We start from the raw sequence: 18,081 nt of genomic DNA on the forward strand, positions 1-18,081 counted from the left end.
GGGCAGTAAGCACACGCGGTTGTCCCAAGGGCTCCCCGAAGGCGCGTGCCTTGGCCCCGTGGGCGCGGGCGCGGCTATCAGGGTGTCCGTTCCCCTCCCCTGGCGCGGCCGATTTCTCCCCGGGCGCGGGTTTCTGGGTCTTTTACGATTTTAAGCTTCTATTCTCCTTTTGTTTATATAGTTTTTGGTTTTCTTTATTCTTCATTCATGTAATTTTTTAGTTTTAGAATAGTTTTCTCTCTCTTAGGTTGAGAGCTTCTCTCTCTAGATTAGGCTAGATTAGGAGTAGTTTTAGAGAGAGAAAGTGAGGAATTTCAATGGTGATTGAGAGATTGAAGATGCAAGTGTGACAATTGTGTTGGAGATCTTCTTAATTATCAATGAGCATTTCTAAACTCTATCTCATTCAATTGCTTTGTTTAATTTGTTGTTTGTTTGGTTTGATTTTGATATTTGATGTTTGATTAGAGTAATTGTTCTTGATATTTTGTTGATTCTTGATTTCCATAGTTGTTAGTTGATAGATGATGATTCTTGAATAGTTGTTTGGCTAGGAATTGGGTGAAACTTGTATGATTGATTAATTGTGATTAATTTGGGAATTGTCTTGATTGATTGTTGAGATTAAAGTGATTAGTGAAGGTTTGCATGTGTGTAATTCAATTTGGCCTTGAGAATTATGCTAGATTGCATTATAATTGTTAATGACATGAACAATTGATTTAGGAATTGCAATTATCAATTGGTTTTGATTGTGATTCTCTTAGTTTGTTATTCATAGTGAACCCTAGCTTAACAATTAGGAGATAGCTCTTTGATTTCTATTGATTGCTCTTATCATTTAGTCCTCACAACCTTTGATTGGCATGCTCTTCCCAAGTTGTTGCAATTGACATGATTACTTGTTGATCTCCGTTCCTAGTGTTTTATTTCCTTGGTTACTTGTTTTGTTAGTTGTTAGTATTCTCTCTTACCTTCGTCTTCGACCTAACTTAGGCGCGTAATTGAAAGTGCTTGAACATTACCGTTCCTTTGGGTTCGACCCTTGACTTGCCTCTATACTCGTATTTAGGTGTGTTAAGTGTTTATAAATTTATTTTAACCGAGGGAAGATTAGATAACGACCTAGTTTTCCCCTCGTCAATATCCAACAATGGTTATTGAAGAATTCAATCAAGTTATACACATTTATCATGAAGAAGCTTCAATTCTACACTCAATGACATCATTCAACACAAATTTCAAGTTAAAAGAACTAACCATAGAGTTCCACCATGAAAGCAAAACAAGGGTTTCAAGCTTGAACAATGAGGAAGAAGATGACTAGAAAATAAGAATCCATACCTCAATGAAGCCTTGAAAAACTTTTAAAATTCCCACAATGAATATTTAAGAACAAATAGAACTCCCAAAGATAAGCTCCAAACCTCAACATAAAATTTCAAAAATTCAAAAAAGCCCCAATTTTTGATTGAATTTGGGGTAGAAAATCTAAAATTTTTGGGTTTTAAATTTGAAAACTTGATAAGCCAATAGTAATTGATGTTGAAATGATAGCTAAAGAGGTTAAACGGGTTTGATTTTGCAAGAGAGGGTATAGGGTTTTAGGAAGGAAAGAAGTGAGAAATGAAAAAGGAGGGTGCGTTTTGGGGTTATAAGGCTAGCGGCTGGTGCGTGCGCGCAAGTCCATAGAGTGCACGCACAAGAAGGCCGCGCCCGTTCCCGAAACCTCTGCGCCCGCGGCATCTAACCCGCGCCCGTGGGTAGCCCGCGGGGAGTTCTTGGTTGGATTTAGAGATTTTTGAGATGCAGACACCCGCGCCCGCGGCCTATAGACCCTCGCCCGCAGGGAGTCTTTGAGGTGTGTGCGCACAGCCTGGTGCGTGCGCGCCACATGAAACTCGGGAGGGCTCTAAAATATATTACCAAATGCTAAAAATTGCTCCAAAAGCTCTGACCCCTATGGTGCATGTGCACGGGTGAAGTATGCGTGCACACCATAGGGTGATCAAATTTGTTTGAAATCCGGCAATAATTTTAGCAAAAGGTTAAGAAAAACACCCTTAATGATGCTTTAGTGCTTGTATTCTCACCGTCCCTATCGAATGTCATGATCAAGTACTAAAAAATTTCAAAAGAAACAATCCAAAATATGTTTGAACATGAATAAAAATCGATGGGAATGCAAACACGATAACATATAACCTCAACGAACCCCTTCCTCTAAGCTTAACCAAACCTCATGAATCTTGAAGTGACACCAAAATTGTTGGAAATTTTCTCCGATCCAATCTCATGGTACCTAAGATCAAGTGAACAAACAAAAATAAAGTGAAGTAAGAGAAGTTCTCAACATTAGAAGTATAGAAATTGTAAAATCAAAAGAAAAAGGTTAGAAAACCTGGTTGCCTCCCGGGTAGCGCTTGTTTAACGTCATAGCTCAACGTCCTCCACCAACTAAGGTGCTTGTCGGAGAAACAATGATTGAACAAAGCCAACAAAAGCATCGTCGTAATACTTCATTAGACGATTGCCATTGGCCTTGAACAGAGAAGGAGAATTTTTCATTGAGACTTCTACAAAACCATTTGGAAAAACACTCTTTGCCGAATTAGGACCGCTCCATCTTGATCCCTTGATGCTAAGGTGTGATAAAAGAGGTTTTAGCTTAACCATTGGTACACGTTTACTTTACTTTGAAGTGGCGGCTTGCAAAGCTTTTTGGCTTGAAATATTCATGCACATATGCTCAACCACTTCCTCAATCCTTCCATTTAGCAAATCCTCATATATGGCCATTTCCTTGATAGGAGCACCTATCTTATCCTTGTTCAACAAGACATTCTCAAGAGGATCATTAGAAGTGAGCAAGTGCTCATGCATGGAAGATACAACAATATTAAGTGAATCAATCAACATGCAATTTTCTATAGAAGAACATGGATACTTCATGCTTTCGCTCAAGTCAAATTCAACGACCTCTTCTCCTACCTTGAGTGACATTTTTGCACTCTTTACATCAATCATGGCACCCAAGGTAGAAAGAAAAGGCCTACCAAGATTAATGAGAATCATATCATCTTTATCCATTTCAAGAACCACAAAATCTACCGGAATTACAAACTTCCCTACTCTCAAAGGAACATCCTCCACCTTCCCCTTGGGAATCTTAATTGACCTATCGGCTAATTGCAAGGTAATTTTGGAAGGCATAAGTTCCCCTAACTCTTGTCTTTGATAAACCAAATATGGCATTAAGCTAACACTAGCTCCTAAGTCACATAAGGAATTATTAATTTACATCTTGTTAATGGCACAAGGGATAGAGAAGTTTCCGGGATCTTTCAACTTGGGTGACATCTTGTTCATTATAATTGCACTACAATTCTCAGTCAAGTGGACCGTCTCCACCACATCACAAGTCCTCCTACCACTAATAATGTCTTTGAGGAATTTTGCATAGTTTGGCATTTGGGTAACAACTTCGGTAAAAGGTAGAGAAAGATGATGTTGCTTAAGCATGTCAATAAATCTTCAAACTTATTCATCCAACTTATGTCTCATGAATTTTTGTGGATATGGAAGCTTGGGTTTCACAATTTTTTTCTCCACTTTCACCTCTCTAGGTGTCTCAATCACAACCTCACTCAAAGATGCACCATTTCTCTCATCCTCTACCAAGACCTCCTTGGGGACCTCCTTAGCTCCACTCTTCCTAGGCAAACTCTCCTCAAGAACCTTACCACTCCTTGTAACAATAGCATTCACGGGTCTCTTGGGATCTAAGCCTTGGGAAAAGGGCCAGCTGAGGGCCTGTGCCAACAGACCCTCAGCATAGGGCCTCCAAATGTGTAGGGCCCGATAATTTTGAAGTCCAGTTGATTTTTTTTTATTTCTTCTCAAAAAGCGATGTTGCTCTTCCCCATTAACCAGCTTTCATTAAACACTCATCCCTCAAAACTTCCGCTAATAAATTTCTCCGTCAATCTTGCAATTTCCATAAGCCATAATTATTAATTCATAACATTCCATATTCAAATCACTCTAATTTCTCATTAATTTTCAGTTTCAAAATTTTCAGTTTTCGTTCTGTTTTAAGGGGGGAAAATCAAATTCAAACCTTTCATATAATCATTCAATGATTTCCATCATTCTCCTATTTCGATAATTATTCAAACTACAACTTATTTTGGGTATTTTGTGTGTTTTGGGAGGAAGAAGATGATGACTGTGAACAATAAATTGCGACAAATCTTTTGAATCTTTTCATCAATATTTTTTCTTTTTCTTTTTTTTCCCATTTTTTTAATAATGGGCTAGTTTTTATTTTTCTCTTTTGGATCTTATTAGGCATAAGGCTTACAAATTGGATCTAGTACTAGTATAAGAATTATATGAAGTATTTGAGTTTTTATATGGTGCTTCATTTTATAAGAAATATAAGAGTATAATTAAAATATAAATGATATTTAAAATAGAACTTTGTATAAACAAAGTGATTTAATTAAGTATTTTAAAATAAAATATAAATATTCTTGGTTGCCAAAATAAAAAAAAAATCTTGTAAAAAAAATTATAATATATAAATATTACTAATAAAGGGCCCATTTTAAAATTAGAATAGGGCCTCCAAAATGGTTGGGACGGCCCTGCTTGGGAAGGTAAAGAATAAGGATTAGCATGGTCTTTCAAAGCATTGGCAAGTTGAGAAATTTGGTTTTCAAGCATCTTATTATGAGTAATCACCTCATTAAATTCCTTATCACTTACGGCTATGTAAGTGCTCAATAACTTTGTTTGATTTTCAATGATTTCCTCAAAATTAGTCCTAGAAGAAGAGGATTGTGAATAGGAATTATCAACTTGAGTCTTTGGAGCAAATCCGGGTGGAGGGCCTCTTTGAGCAATATTTTAAAAATTGCCTCTCCCTTGATTGTTCCAATTACCCCTATCTTGTTTTTTACCATAACCTTGATTTTGGTTACCACCTCCTTGATTATGATTTCCATAACCCTTGTTTTGATTACCATAATTTTGGTTTTGATTTTTGCTACTATAACCTTGATTGTTATAGTTACCTCGAGAACTTTGGTTCCCTTGGTTCCTATAACCACCACCTTAGTTATAGTTGTCAAAATTACCTTGGTTTTGATAATTTCACTCTCATTATTATCAAAATCATCATTACCATCCAGAAAAGTATGAGGGTAATTACTAGAATCATGATCATATGAACCACACACATCACAAAACAAACAACCACTAGGCATGTTACTAGAAGAGAGATGGGGATGAGAGTTAAAAGGAGTACCTCTCCCCTTAAATTGGGAGGTAAGACTTGGAGATTGGGAAGAAAAACTCTCCAATTTTTCCTTGATTGCATTCACTTCCTTCCCCAAGTTTGTCATTTGTGAGGAGAGATTGTTGATTGCATTTAAATGATCAACCGAGTACACCAAAGAGCTACTCTTGCTAGTTGATTCTCTCTCACCATCTTGCAAATCTCTATAGTACGTCACAACATCCTCAATGATGTCTACCACTTCTTCTTCCGTTCTATTCATGATGGGACCTCCGGCTCCCCCATCAAAGCATGACTTGCCTTGGGGACTTAGGCCTCAAAAGAAAATTTGAATAATTTGATAGGTTGGAATTCCGTGGTGAGGACACTCCCTTTGATACTTCTTATATCTCTCCCACGCTTCATAGAGGCTCTCACATGGCTTTTGTTTGAAGCCTTGAATCAAAGCTCTTGCCTCCGCCGTATTCTTTGGTGGATAGAAACGAGATAGAAATTCTTTTGTAACCTCGTCCCATGTCATTAGAGAATTCGGCTTAACCTCCTTGTCTAGCCATTCCAAAGCACGCCCAATGAGAAAAAAGGGAAAGATCTTGAGGCAAATGAATTCTTGGGAGACTCCGATCACCTTGATAGTATTGCAATACTTTGCAAACTCCTTGAGATGATTTAGCGGGCTCTCATGCTTGGCTCCACTAAAGTGTCGCCTCTCTATCAAAGTGATCATAGCCGGCCTAATTTCCAAATCATTTGTCGGTGTTGTAGGTTGAGAAATTCCACTCTCAAATCTAAATGCTCCAATAATCCCCAATTCTTTCTATGCCACTCTTGGATTCTCTCCCATTCCTACTTGTTCTTCTTGTAGCGGTTCTTCCTCACTTGAAATGCTAGAGCTCAAAGATCGCCTGGCAACACTTAATCTTGTAATAGTCCTCTTAATCTTCGGATCAAATGGCACTAGTGAATGACCACATGCTCTATGCATACAACTTTAAAAGAAATGATTAGTAGCTTGGCCACAAGTGTAGCCTTAAAGAAGAAAATGTTTTTGTTTTTTTTTAGAATAAATTAGACTCAACAACCATAACAAAGCACCAATGTCATTCCCCGGCAATGGGACCATTTTGACAAGAGGAAAACTAGGTCATCATCTAATTCTCCCTTGGTCAAACTAAATTTATAAACACTTAAAAAACCTTATACAAGTATGTAGTAAGTCAAGGGTCGAACCCAAAGGAATGAAAAGGAACTATGCTATAGTTCCTTGTCAAGCTAAATCGAAGAATATCAATGGTTGAGGTCGGTAACTAGGATAACAAGAATCAAGACAAATCAAAGTATTCAATTAATATGCTAAACACTAAGGATATAGGTTCCACATGCAAGCTCAACGATTATGCTAATTCATAGATCACTCAATTGATTCAAACATTGAAAGGGACAAACAATAGTTGCAATCAAAGGAATTCAAAGGTTATCTCCTATAAACCAAGCTAGGGTTCACTATGAATGGCTAACAAGGAGAATCACAATCAAATCCAATCAATTAGAGCAATTCTCAAATCAAGGGTTCATGTCATTGAAATTTGCAATGCAATCGAGATTAATCTTGTAGGTTGATCACTCCTAGTCTAATTAATTACATGCGAAACAATGTCAACATATTTAATAGCAACTATTCAATCAATCAATGATCATCAACTAACAAAAATCTTCAATCAAGTATGCTTCCCCCTCTCCCTAGCAACTAATATACTCACTAATCATGGTGAAATTGAAAGACAATACAAATTCATTCACAAACATATTCATTTCAAGCTAAATTAAAAGGAAAATCAATCAGTCAACAAATTCTCAAAACTAAATCAAAATCCAAACCAAACATTTAAGCATTAAAGAAAATTGCAATTGAAGTAAATTCAAAGGAAATAAATCTCACAAACTTTCATTGATATGAAGAAGAAATCCAAACTTGATTGAAGAAGCAATGTTGTAATACAAATCAAACCCAAGAATTACAATCTCTACTTTCTCTCTAACTTCTTTCTAGTTTCTCTCTAAAAACTAAGCAAATGAAATACTAAAAGTTGGCCTTTACAAGGATTTACAAGAGTATTTATAGACAAAAAAGAAAAACTGATCGGTTGCGCCCTCTCCATGAACACACCACGGGTGTGGAGAAATGGATACAGAACCCATAACTAACTATGCGGGCAATCTGGGCAAGACCCGCGCCCGCGGCGAAGACACCTGCGCTCGCGGCTAAGGGCGAGTCAGATGCCCTGTTCCAAGTGAAGACAGGGGGGTCGCGGCCTCTCCAAGGGGAGCGGTCTCTCTAGATTCTCTGCGCCCGTGGCTAAACCGCGGCCAGGGCGCGGAGAGTTCCTGCCAAAAATCATCAACTTGATGCACTTTATCCGCGCCCGCAGCCCTCAGGACCCGCCCCCTCTCCAAGAGGCTTGAATCTCCTTTGCTTAGCCCTTTTTGCTCTTCTTGATTCATTTGCAAAGCTAAATCTTTAAGCACCTACAAAGGTAATATATAGGAGAAAATAGAAAAGAAAAAGAGCAATATAAAAGCGAAACACAAAGAAAACATCAAAAAGGAAAGTAGAACACGAAGAAAGAAGAAATGAGAGACCAAATATTTCAAATAAATGGTCGCTTAGGTACTATCTTAAGGCAATAGAAATCTACTAGAGACCATTTATTAAAAATAAGAGGTCTCTTGATATATTTTTTTTTTACGTAATAAAAAAAACGAGAGACCACTTCACTAAAATAAATGGTCTCTCTCTTTATTTATTTATTTAATTGAATAAAATGAGAGATCACTTCTCTAAAATAAATGGTCTCTCTCTTTATTTTTTTATTTAATTGAAAAAAACGAGAGACCACTTCTTTAAAATAAATGGCGTCTCTCTTTATTTTTTTATTTAATTGAAAAAACGAGAGACCACTTCTCTAAAATAAGTGGTCTCTCTCTTTATTTATTTATTTAATTGAAAAATTGAGAGACCACTTCAATATATATATGATCTCTCTCTTTATCTCTTTTATATATATATATATATATATATATCAAACAACAAGCATTTTATTATTATTATTTTTTAATACGGTATAAAACGAGTTCCCCACACATCTTAACCCTAATTTTTTTTCCAGTGAGCCGCTTTCTCTCTCTTCTCTTTCCCTATCTTCTCACGTCCCTTCATCTCCCCTAGCTTCTCTCCATCTTTCCCTCTATCCTCCCTTCATTCTACGACTTTTATAGCAAAAAAATCAGACAAATCAACATGTTAACACTACTAGATCAGAAATCGTACGAAGAAGCTTCAGAATTTCGGTCACCGTCACCACCATGACCTCCATTGTCACAACCACGAGCCGACCGCCATGATCTCCACCGTCACAAGCTTATGGTTAAACAATTAATGGTTTTTAAGGTCAAATTCGACAATAAAAATTCTAGATCTAGACTTTTCATGGTCGAATTTTGCCTTATTAAACCAAATTCGAGGTGAAATTAGAAGTCAATTCGGGGTTTAAGGTATATTTTCATGTTTATACTTTTTTTGTTTGATTTTTTTTTCTTCGAATTTGGTTTATTTTTTGTTCGAATAAGGTTTTTTTTTTTTTTTTTTTTTTTTTTTTTTTTTTTGTTCGAAATATCTAAGTTCAAAGTTTTATTTCTTTGATTTTTGTTTTGATTTTTTGTTAATTATTGGGAGTTTGATTTTTGTTCATTTTGGGTTTTATTTTCGATTTTAATTTGAGCTTGATTTTTATTAATTTTGATTTTAGGTTTGATTTTTGTTTGTTTTTCGTGGGTAATTTTTGTGGATGTATATTTCTAATGTTTTTTATTTTTGTTAGTTTTGTGGGTTCTTTTGTTAATTTTGATTTTTGTTTTGATTTTTTTGGTTTCATTTTTGTGGGTTGAATTTTCTGGTTTTTCGGGTTAAGGTTGGCGGTGGTGGTGGGCAGAGGTGGTTTAGCTTGGGCGGTGGTTTGTTTGGGGTGGTGGTTTATGGTGTGAATGTACAGGTGGTGTATGGTGCCCACATTGGTGTTGGGTCGTGGGCGTCAACGTGGGTTGATGGTGTGGGTTTGGAAGGTGACGAAGCTCTACCGCAACTGCAATCATAACCCACCACCGGCCTCAAATTCGTTCTCTTTCCTTTTCTCTCCTTTGGCTTGGTATTCTAGGATTTTCAAGACCTTTTGATAATTCTGCAATTCTCACTCCATTTTGCCTTCATTCTTGTTTTCAACTAATTTTTTAATTTCTGTTTTTGTAAATTTAATTGAAAATTTAAAAGTTTGTTTAATATTTTTTTTTATAATTGTGTGCTAAATTTGGATTTCTTGTAAAATTTTCAGGATACGAAGTATAATTGAAGAAAAAAATTGTGTTTGTTGAATTGTTCAGTTGGTGGCACAAGATATGCTTTAGTAGGTCTTGATGGTAGCATTAATGAGTTTTGTTAGTATGAGTTTTGTATAATTTTTTAAATGAACATTGATTGTAGTATTAATGAATTTTTTAGTATTAGTTTTGTATTTATTTTTTTTTGCAAGTGTAAACTACGTGTATATTTTTTAGTATTAATGAATTGTACTGTATTTTTGTTTGATTAATATTATATATATTAAAATACGAATAACTTTTTTTTTTAATAAAAAAAGCATGAGAGACCATCTATTTGAAATAGGTGGTCTCGGATTTTAAAAAACTCAGACCATCTATTTGAAATAGGTGGTCTCAGTTTTTAAAAAACTAAGACCATCTATTTGAAATAGGTGGTCTTAAGTTTTGAAAAAACTGAGACCACTTATTCTAAATAAATGGTCTCTCGTTTTAACACAAGAGACTAGTTTTGATGAAATGGTCCCTTAGGCCAAAGAGACCTGTGATCAAGAGACCACCCCTAAGGTAGTCTCTTTGGCCATTTGAATATGGTCTATTTGGCCAATTTTGTAGTAGTGAAGGGAAGCTCTCAAAGTGGGTGAATATGGGGAAGAATGGGTCTCAAGCTCAAATAGGGAATGAAAAGAATCAAAATTCTTAAAAATCCTCTCATTACAAGAAAGTCTCCCATCACCTTCACACCCTTGGTCCACATCATCCTCCAAAACACTCTCAGACTCCAAATGAGGTGCCTCACATCAATTTACATAAATCCTAGTACTCATCACTTGGGCAAGTCTCACTTCTCTCAATTTTTGTTCCTCTTGAAGCTCTTGGAGTTGTTGGGTGAGATATTGTATTTGGGAAAGAATTTGGGCATCAACGTTATTGGGTTGAGGTTCATGGTTGAAATCAAATTGCATATCATCAAAATTAGCACAGACCTCATCACAATGAGCATATAGGGGAGACGGATCAACATGCATAATAGGTTCTTCATAAGGAGCATTAGGCACATCAAGGGAGTTCGTGCAAAAATTAGAAGAATTTTGACAATTATATCAAAACTAGATATATGCCTATCACAAGTATCCCTAGAAAACCAAATGAAGAAATTCCAAGCATCATCCAAAGACAAAGAACAAAATTCACCATTAAACATGCTTTCAACCATTCCCCTACTATACTCATACGTTCCCCAACAAGCTATGTTACAAGCATCACTAAGAGAAAACCCATGGGAATTAAGAAAACCATCTAATCTATCAAAGTAAGCATAGAAAGGTGCATCATCAAATTGAGGAAGTGATAAGCATGCCTTTGTTTTTTTTACAAAGAACGAAGAAAAACAAAAAAAAAATCAAATAATATACAAGAACCTAGCTAATCTAACCAACACAAATTAACAAACGCCTTAGTCCCCAACAACGGCGCTAAAATTTGATGAGGGTAAATAGGTCGTTGGGACTACTAACCCTAACCAAATTAATTTTTTATAATACCTAAACTCTTCACTAAACTAGTTAGTGGCAAGTAAAGGGTCGAACCACGAAGACTAAGTGTATCAATCTATGCTAATTAGACAACTAGGATGGTCGAGATATAGAGAGAGATTCAACTCAACACTATTTAAAGCAAACAACTAAAACTAGGGAAAGTGGAATCCAATTACATTAATGCATTCAAAAACAACATTGCAATTAGATGAAATTAAAATGACCTTAGTTAGGAGCAATCAACATACTCAACTCACTCTCGCACAATTAAGCATGCTAACTATCCTACTAAGCTAATTCGCTCTTGTGCAACTAGCCTATCATAGGTATGGAGGAATTTAGACACTCAAACAACTCACTTTCGCATAATTAAGAACATATAATCAAGTAGCTTGAAAGATTTTAATCCATATAAGCATCATCCATACACAACAATCAAGAATCAATTCATACAAATCACAATAAATCATTCAATTCATCAACATGATCTTCATCTAATTCCCTAGAATAAAATCTAAATTAACATGATAAAGATGAACATAAAAAACAAAGTAAAACTAGAATTAAAGCTAAAATTAAACTATTAAACTAATAAACAACTCTAATCAATAAACAATTAAACAAAAACAAGAATAAAGGAAAGCAATAAAGATGAGGGAAAGTTAGGAAGACTCATTGAATATATGAGAAGAAAAAATAATCCAAAAATTGCTTCTTCAATCTCTCAAAACTCCATAAAAAAATCAAAGCTTTCTCTCTCTAAAACTACCCCTGAAGCAGAGAGGGAGAGGCTCCTAAACTAACCCTAAGACAGAGAAAATAAAATGAACGAAATTAAACTAAAGTGAATAATTGTTATACAAAAAGTTAAGAAAGAAATAACTCCCAAAAAGGGGTTTTTTTTTGGGGAGAAGCTCCAAAGGAGCAATTAGATTTCATTAAAAGGGCAATCATCCTTTAGAACAGCAGCAACATTAGGAGGAAAATCATTCCACCATATACGACACCCTACATCCCATGGTAGGCAATGAGCAAGCTCATGTGCCACCTTATTACCCTCCCTCCTAATGAAACTCCAAGACACCTTGGAGAAAAAAAATACAAATATGACGAATGTCATCTAAAATTAAGTGAAAGCAGCTCCTTCCAACCTCTTGAGACACCAATGCATTAATAAGGCCTAAACAATCACTCTCGATCACGACCTTCGAATACCCAGCTTCCATAGCAGCCTTAACCCCCAAAAACAACGCCTTAGCTTCAGCAATGCGGGGTTCCAATAAATCCTCAAACCTCCAGGCAGCAGCAAGAAGTGCTTCTCCTTTCTCATCTCTGATCACAGCTCCTGCACTTGAACCTTGCCCCTCACACAACCCCCCATCGACATTCAGTATCACCCAACCCCCCCTAGGGGGCTTCCACTTCTGCCTCACCCCCCTTCCCACACCCGCTCCCTTATTTTCCTTCCCTTTCAACTCATTGAGCAGCTTGTGAACATATTCCATCAAGCGATTAGGATCACACTTCTCACCCTCAAAAATCCATTTGTTTCTAGCGTTCCAAATCATCCAACAAACTGTTATGAATAACCCGTGTTCATCCTTGGGTAGACGCTCAAAACAAGCCACAACCATTTCCGCGAATGATTGAAAACTTCCCACCATAACACTGCCCACTTCACACTCATCCCACATAAGACGAGGAATGCCGTCCCTTAAGCAATGGATTTCAAACTCTCCAGCCATCCTACATACCAAACACATGCTATCTTTGCCTGGAATCCTCGTGCTTAGCCCCATCATTGTTGGCAGCGCCCCTCTACACGCCCTCCAAAAGAAAACCTTTACCCTTGGCAATGTAACAACAGCCCATATCTTTCCCCAGAAATTTGAAGCACTCGACCCTGAAACCGCAACATCCGCCTCCCATTCTCCAAAGATGGCACGGTAAGCAGACCACACTGAATAATCGCCACTCTTTTCAAGGTCCCAACTTATAGCATCAGCAGGCAAGCGCATACTAAGAGGTATGCTAAGCATACGTTCCCATTCGAAAGGCAAGAACATCTCCTTTATTTTAGCCACATCACAAGAGACAGCGGGAAGATGCATTAGATCACACACTTTCATATCTTCCGCATAATCACCACGAGGAGAAATAACCTTTCTCGATGGAGTGCCTGGTATCCATTCACTATGCCACACTGAGATGGCGAGACCATCCCCCCACTCTCAAGAGTAAACCACGTTGAACAACCCACCTCGCACTCCATATCCCACGCCAAGTGTAACTTGGCAGATTACCCAACTCGGCATTCAAGTATGTACCATTAGCAAAGTAACGAGCTTTCAACACACGAGCAATCAAGCTATCTGGGAATTGAATCAATCTCCATGCCTGTTTTCCAAGCAGTGCCATATTGAACATTTTAAAATCCCGAAAACCCAACCCTCCAATCGCCTTAGGCTCACAAAGTTTCCTCCATGCCACCCAATGAATTTTACGCTCCCCATTCTTTTGACCCCACCAAAAATTAGCAACTAAAGAACGCATTTCGTCACAAAAAGAAGAGAGAAATTTGAACACACTCATCGCGTAGGTCGGAATAGATTGGGCCACAGCCTTAATCAAAACTTCCCGACCCGCCTTTGACATAAATCCCCCCTTCCACCCTTGGAGTCTCTTCCACAACTTCTCTCTAATATCCTTAGTAAGCACCCTCTTTGATCTCCCAATCACCGTTGGAAGACCAAGGTACTTATCATGCACGTCCACCACATTCACTCCAAGCATATTCGCCAACTCCACCCTTCTTTCCTTCGGAACCCCCTTACTAAATGACACCGTAGTTTTTCCAAAATTCACCATTTGCCCCGAAGCAATCTCATAAGTATGCAAGACCTCCCGAATAGTATTAACTTCCTCCGCATTTGTCTTGGAAAAAATGATACTATCATCTGCAAAAAAAACAAATGTGATATGGAAGGAGCCGACGGTGCCACCTTTATACTATGAAGCTGCCCCCTTTCCACCGCTCTACTCAACAAACCCGATAAAGCCTCCGCACATAAAATAAACAAATAGGGGGATAGAGGATCACCTTGTCGTAAACCCCGAGATGCAGTAAACTCCCCCGAAGGTGCCCCATTTATCAGAACAGAGAAAGAGACCGTAGAGATACAATGCATCACTCTACCAACTCAAATCTCATCAAACCCCATCTTCAACATTACCGCTCTTAAAAAACCCCACTCCACCCTATCATATGCTTTAGCCATATCTAATTTAAGAGCTATAAAACCACTTTCACTCCCAGAATTTTTCATATGATGAAACAATTCAAAAGCCACCAAAATATTATCAGTGAACAACCTCCCCGGAGTGAATGCACTCTGATTTATCGAAGTAATATCAGAGAGAAAAGATTTCAGACGATTAGCTAACACCTTTGTAATCAATTTGTAAACCACATTACATAAGCTAATCGGTCTAAAGTCAGTGATTTTGTCCGGATCTTTTTTCTTCGGAATTAGCACAACAAAGGTACTATTTAATTTATCCGGAATAACAGCTCCATTAAGCACACTAGTGACTAAAGTAGTGACAGAAGGACCCACAATATGCCAGTAAGTTTGAAAAAATAAAGGGCACATACCATCCGATCGCGGAGCTTTCAATGGGTGCATTTGTTTCAGAGCCGCAAAGACCTCATCCGCCGAATAAGGAGCACATAAAGTCGAATTCATCTCATCAGTGACCCTCCTATCCACTCCTGACAACGCTTCCTCAAAGTGTGAAGGTAACGAAGAGGTAAATAAATTTTTAAAATAATTATTAGCCACAACCCCAATCTGCTCTTCCTCTTCATGTCTAACACCACCATCAGTAATGAGGTGCGAAATTCTGTTCTTTCGCCTTCTTTGAGATGCCTTTCGATGGAAGAAGTTTGTATTACGGTCACCTGCTTCTAACCACAATGCCCTCGATCGCTGCCTCCAATAAATTTCCTCCAGGTGGAGCAAATCATTGATTTCTTTAACCACTTTCTTCCTCTCGTTTACTTGAGCAGCAGACCTCCCACCCTTGTTCAACACACCCAATCTTTTTCTTTTTCTCCTTATCTCTCTGAAAATTTTCCCATACTCCTTGTTGCTCCACATTTTCAATTCAATAGCACAATTCTCAATTCTGTCCCCTACTGACGCACCACCTAACTGCCAAGCTTGCTGCACCACTCCCTCACATCCTTCGTGTTCTGTCCAGAGTTGTACGAAAATGAATATTTTTTCCCTCCCACCACCCGTACTCCCATCAGCCTCATCAAGCATCAGCTTAATTGGTGAGTGATCAGACCACTCACCTTCTAGATTGACCACCTTCGCTCCAAACACGGCCAACCAACCATGATTAGCTAAATAAAAGAAAAAGGGGAATATATGTTACAAGGGGGTATTTATGTTACAAGCTAAATAAAAGAAAATAAAATAGAATAAATAAATAAAGAAGTAAAATAAAGAAATAAATAAAAAGGAATATAAGTAAAAAGAAAAAGAAAGAAAAACAAAATAAAATTCTCCTAGAAAAACGAAATGAAGAGGCAATTTCGTGGCTGCTCTGATCTTCCACCAACACTATCACACGCATCATCACCATCAACGGCATCAAGCTCACCTCCAGCCGACCTTAAATCACAGCCATTGATTAAATATTGCCTGAGCATTCACGAGTAGATCACGTGATTTTTAATGGGAATGAGGAGCGGCCGCGCAACCTAATCGGAGCGTCCGCTCCTTGCGCGGCCGCTGCGAGCTTCTGCTTTGAATTGGGGAAAATAGAATGAAAGGAAAGCGGCCGCTTCGGAGTTCAGAGCTCCAGCTCTAAAGGGTATCGAAATTGGGACTGAAATGGAGCGGTAATTAGCGGGCTTCTCTGTTTTTGGTAGTCGTTGCTGGTGGTAATTGTTGTTTTTGGTGTTGGCTGTGAGAAGAGGTAGTGCAGTGTTAGGTTTTTGTGGTTTGTGTTTGTGAGGTAGGCTGGGATTGGTGGCGAAATGGGGGCGCAGGAAGTGCGGTTGTGCTTTGGTGTATTGGGCTGCTGTAGGAACAGGGGATGGTGGCGGAGGTTGGTAAATGATATTGATTGTGGTGGTTGTGACGGATGTAGAAGGAGTTGTGGGCAGCGTTGCTGCTGTTATTGTTGTTGTTGTGGAGTGGGTGAGGAGCCGGGGAGATGGGTTGTGAATTTAATGTGGTGGAGGTTAGGATGTGGTGTGGTAAAGGTTTAGGTGGCAGCAACTGTGGGGTTTTAAAGCTTGAATTGTGAAGCTCATTAGACACAAACCCGGAATTTCGAACTTGATTTGAATTTAAAAACCGAGCATCAACCCGAACACACCTACAACCAAAAAATAGTCACGAGGTTGGTGTTTATGCTAAATTTTGTCAAGTAGTATTTGATGTGGGATACGGGCTCGGATCAACTAAATTAAAATAAGAAACATTGGATGCGGAAAGTAAATGACGAAAAAATAAAGAAAGAGAGGGGCGACGCGTTATGCCGTTATGGTGACGCGGAAAACCGCAATGGAGGTGGGTAAAAACCGTGGGTGGCAATGAGGCCACCAATCCACTATAATACGGGCATAAAGCCAATAATTACAATTACAATGTATACGATAATCATAGAGTATACGGAGCTAATTACAAATAAATGGGGAGTATGGACTTTGTAGTATGGCAGTGAGTATTCCTTTGCACTTTTTTTTAAGGAGCGAGATTGGGTTAAAATATAGTAGGTTAGATAATGGAAGGTACAAGTTGAATGGGAGTTAGGTGGAGGTCTATCATGCATGGCGAAACGAAGTATATTTCTAGGAATGAAGTATAGTATATGTATTGGTGGAATGTCTAAGTGCATGAAGACATTAGATAGTAGGAAGACTTGAGACTCTAAGAGTGGTATTATACGTGGGATTGGCCTCCTCCCAGTTGTGAGAGGAAGCGCTTCTATTTATAGAGCTTCAAGCACACGGTTGGAGAGTAGTGGGGATGAATTCTTTGAAAGTAAGAGGTGGCGGTTGACATCTTTACTTGGTCTTCTAATGAACGTAGATTTGATCTAGGGTATAGATTCGTTTAACAACTTCCATAACTTATTCTTCCTTGACTTTGGGGACCACTACTAACTATCTTGACATGGTCTTGTATATCTTGGTCTTGAATGTCAACGCCAGTCAACGGTCAAACAAAATGCCCCATAACAATAGCCCCCATTTTCTTAGTTGGAGCACGGCAAAAACTAGGAAAATTATACTTACTTTAATGTTGACTTCGTCTTCATTTTGATGTTTGTGTCATAATTCTTTTGTCCTAACTTTTGATTCCTTCGTCATTGTCTTTTCCTAATGATGCACTTTGTTCATATGTAACCTTAAGTTGCTATCATGTCAATGTCGATGACATCTTTGGACGTTGTTTGTCAACGTCAAAAGCTAGTGCCAACTTTGTAAATAAGTGTCGCCAATGACGGACGGAAGATGGTCGTTGACGAACGAAAGCAGGTTTCGTCGACGAATGAAAAATGGTCGTCTACGAAAGGAAGTTGATTTTGTCAACGGACGAAAGGCGGTCGTCGACAGACGGAAGGCGGTGTCGTCAACAGATAGAAGGCGGTGTCGTCGACGGACGGAACGCGGTGTCGTCGACGGACGGAAGCTGATGTCGTTGACGGACGAAAGCTGATCGTCGACGAAAGAAATTTGATGTTGTTGATGTCGGAAGGACTTTGTCGGTGTTGAAAGTTTGTTGTGATAATGGTCATGACATTAGTCGGAGATTGTCAACAAATAATGAAATGGCGACAAGGCCAAAATAG

The 18,081-nt window shown here is 38.3% G+C and overlaps 2 protein-coding genes, 1 non-coding gene and 1 pseudogene across 3 annotated transcripts; 1 reads left to right on the forward strand and 3 right to left on the reverse strand.

The window, feature by feature from the left end:
• Positions 1–2,691: 2,691 nt before the first annotated feature.
• Positions 2,692–3,255, reverse strand: LOC145643014 (uncharacterized). Its single transcript, XM_081694179.1, has 2 exons — positions 2,992–3,255; positions 2,692–2,826 (listed from the first exon to the last, which is right to left on the reverse strand). The coding sequence occupies exons 1-2, from the start codon at positions 3,253–3,255 to the stop codon at positions 2,692–2,694; spliced, it is 399 nt and encodes a 132-aa protein (XP_081550305.1).
• A 2,397-nt stretch (positions 3,256–5,652) lies between these two features.
• LOC145557073 (small nucleolar RNA R71) lies at positions 5,653–5,758 on the forward strand. The gene has a single exon (XR_014092149.1). It is a non-coding gene; the product is annotated as a small nucleolar RNA R71 (small nucleolar RNA).
• A 6,378-nt stretch (positions 5,759–12,136) lies between these two features.
• LOC145643015 (uncharacterized) lies at positions 12,137–13,337 on the reverse strand. The gene is made up of 2 exons (XM_081694180.1): positions 12,360–13,337; positions 12,137–12,292 (listed from the first exon to the last, which is right to left on the reverse strand). Exons 1-2 carry the CDS (start codon positions 13,335–13,337, stop codon positions 12,137–12,139), a joined length of 1,134 nt encoding a protein of 377 aa, XP_081550306.1.
• Positions 13,338–13,401: 64 nt separating this feature from the next.
• On the reverse strand, positions 13,402–14,076 carry LOC145643016 (putative mitochondrial protein AtMg00310 pseudogene; annotated as a pseudogene).
• Positions 14,077–18,081: the final 4,005 nt, after the last annotated feature.

The sequence above is a fragment of the Chenopodium album genome, chromosome 8, assembly GCF_948465745.1.
Source record: "Chenopodium album chromosome 8, dcCheAlbu1.1, whole genome shotgun sequence".
NCBI lineage: Eukaryota > Viridiplantae > Streptophyta > Magnoliopsida > Caryophyllales > Amaranthaceae > Chenopodium > Chenopodium album.

What these genes read in the sequence shown, in the direction of transcription:
- LOC145643014 (XM_081694179.1), bottom strand. Translation starts at nt 3,255, where the DNA reads ATGCCATATTTGGTTTATCAAAGACAAGAGTTAGGGGAACTTATGCCT. An exon ending in GTGCAAAAATGTCACTCAAG is followed by an intron (nt 2,827 to 2,991) that starts GTAGGAGAAGAG and finishes TTGTTGAACAAG; the next exon opens with GATAAGATAGGTGCTCCTAT.
- LOC145643015 (XM_081694180.1), bottom strand. Translation starts at nt 13,337, where the DNA reads ATGAAAGTGTGTGATCTAATGCATCTTCCCGCTGTCTCTTGTGATGTG. An exon ending in ATGCATTGGTGTCTCAAGAG is followed by an intron (nt 12,293 to 12,359) that starts GTTGGAAGGAGC and finishes TTTTTCTCCAAG; the next exon opens with GTGTCTTGGAGTTTCATTAG.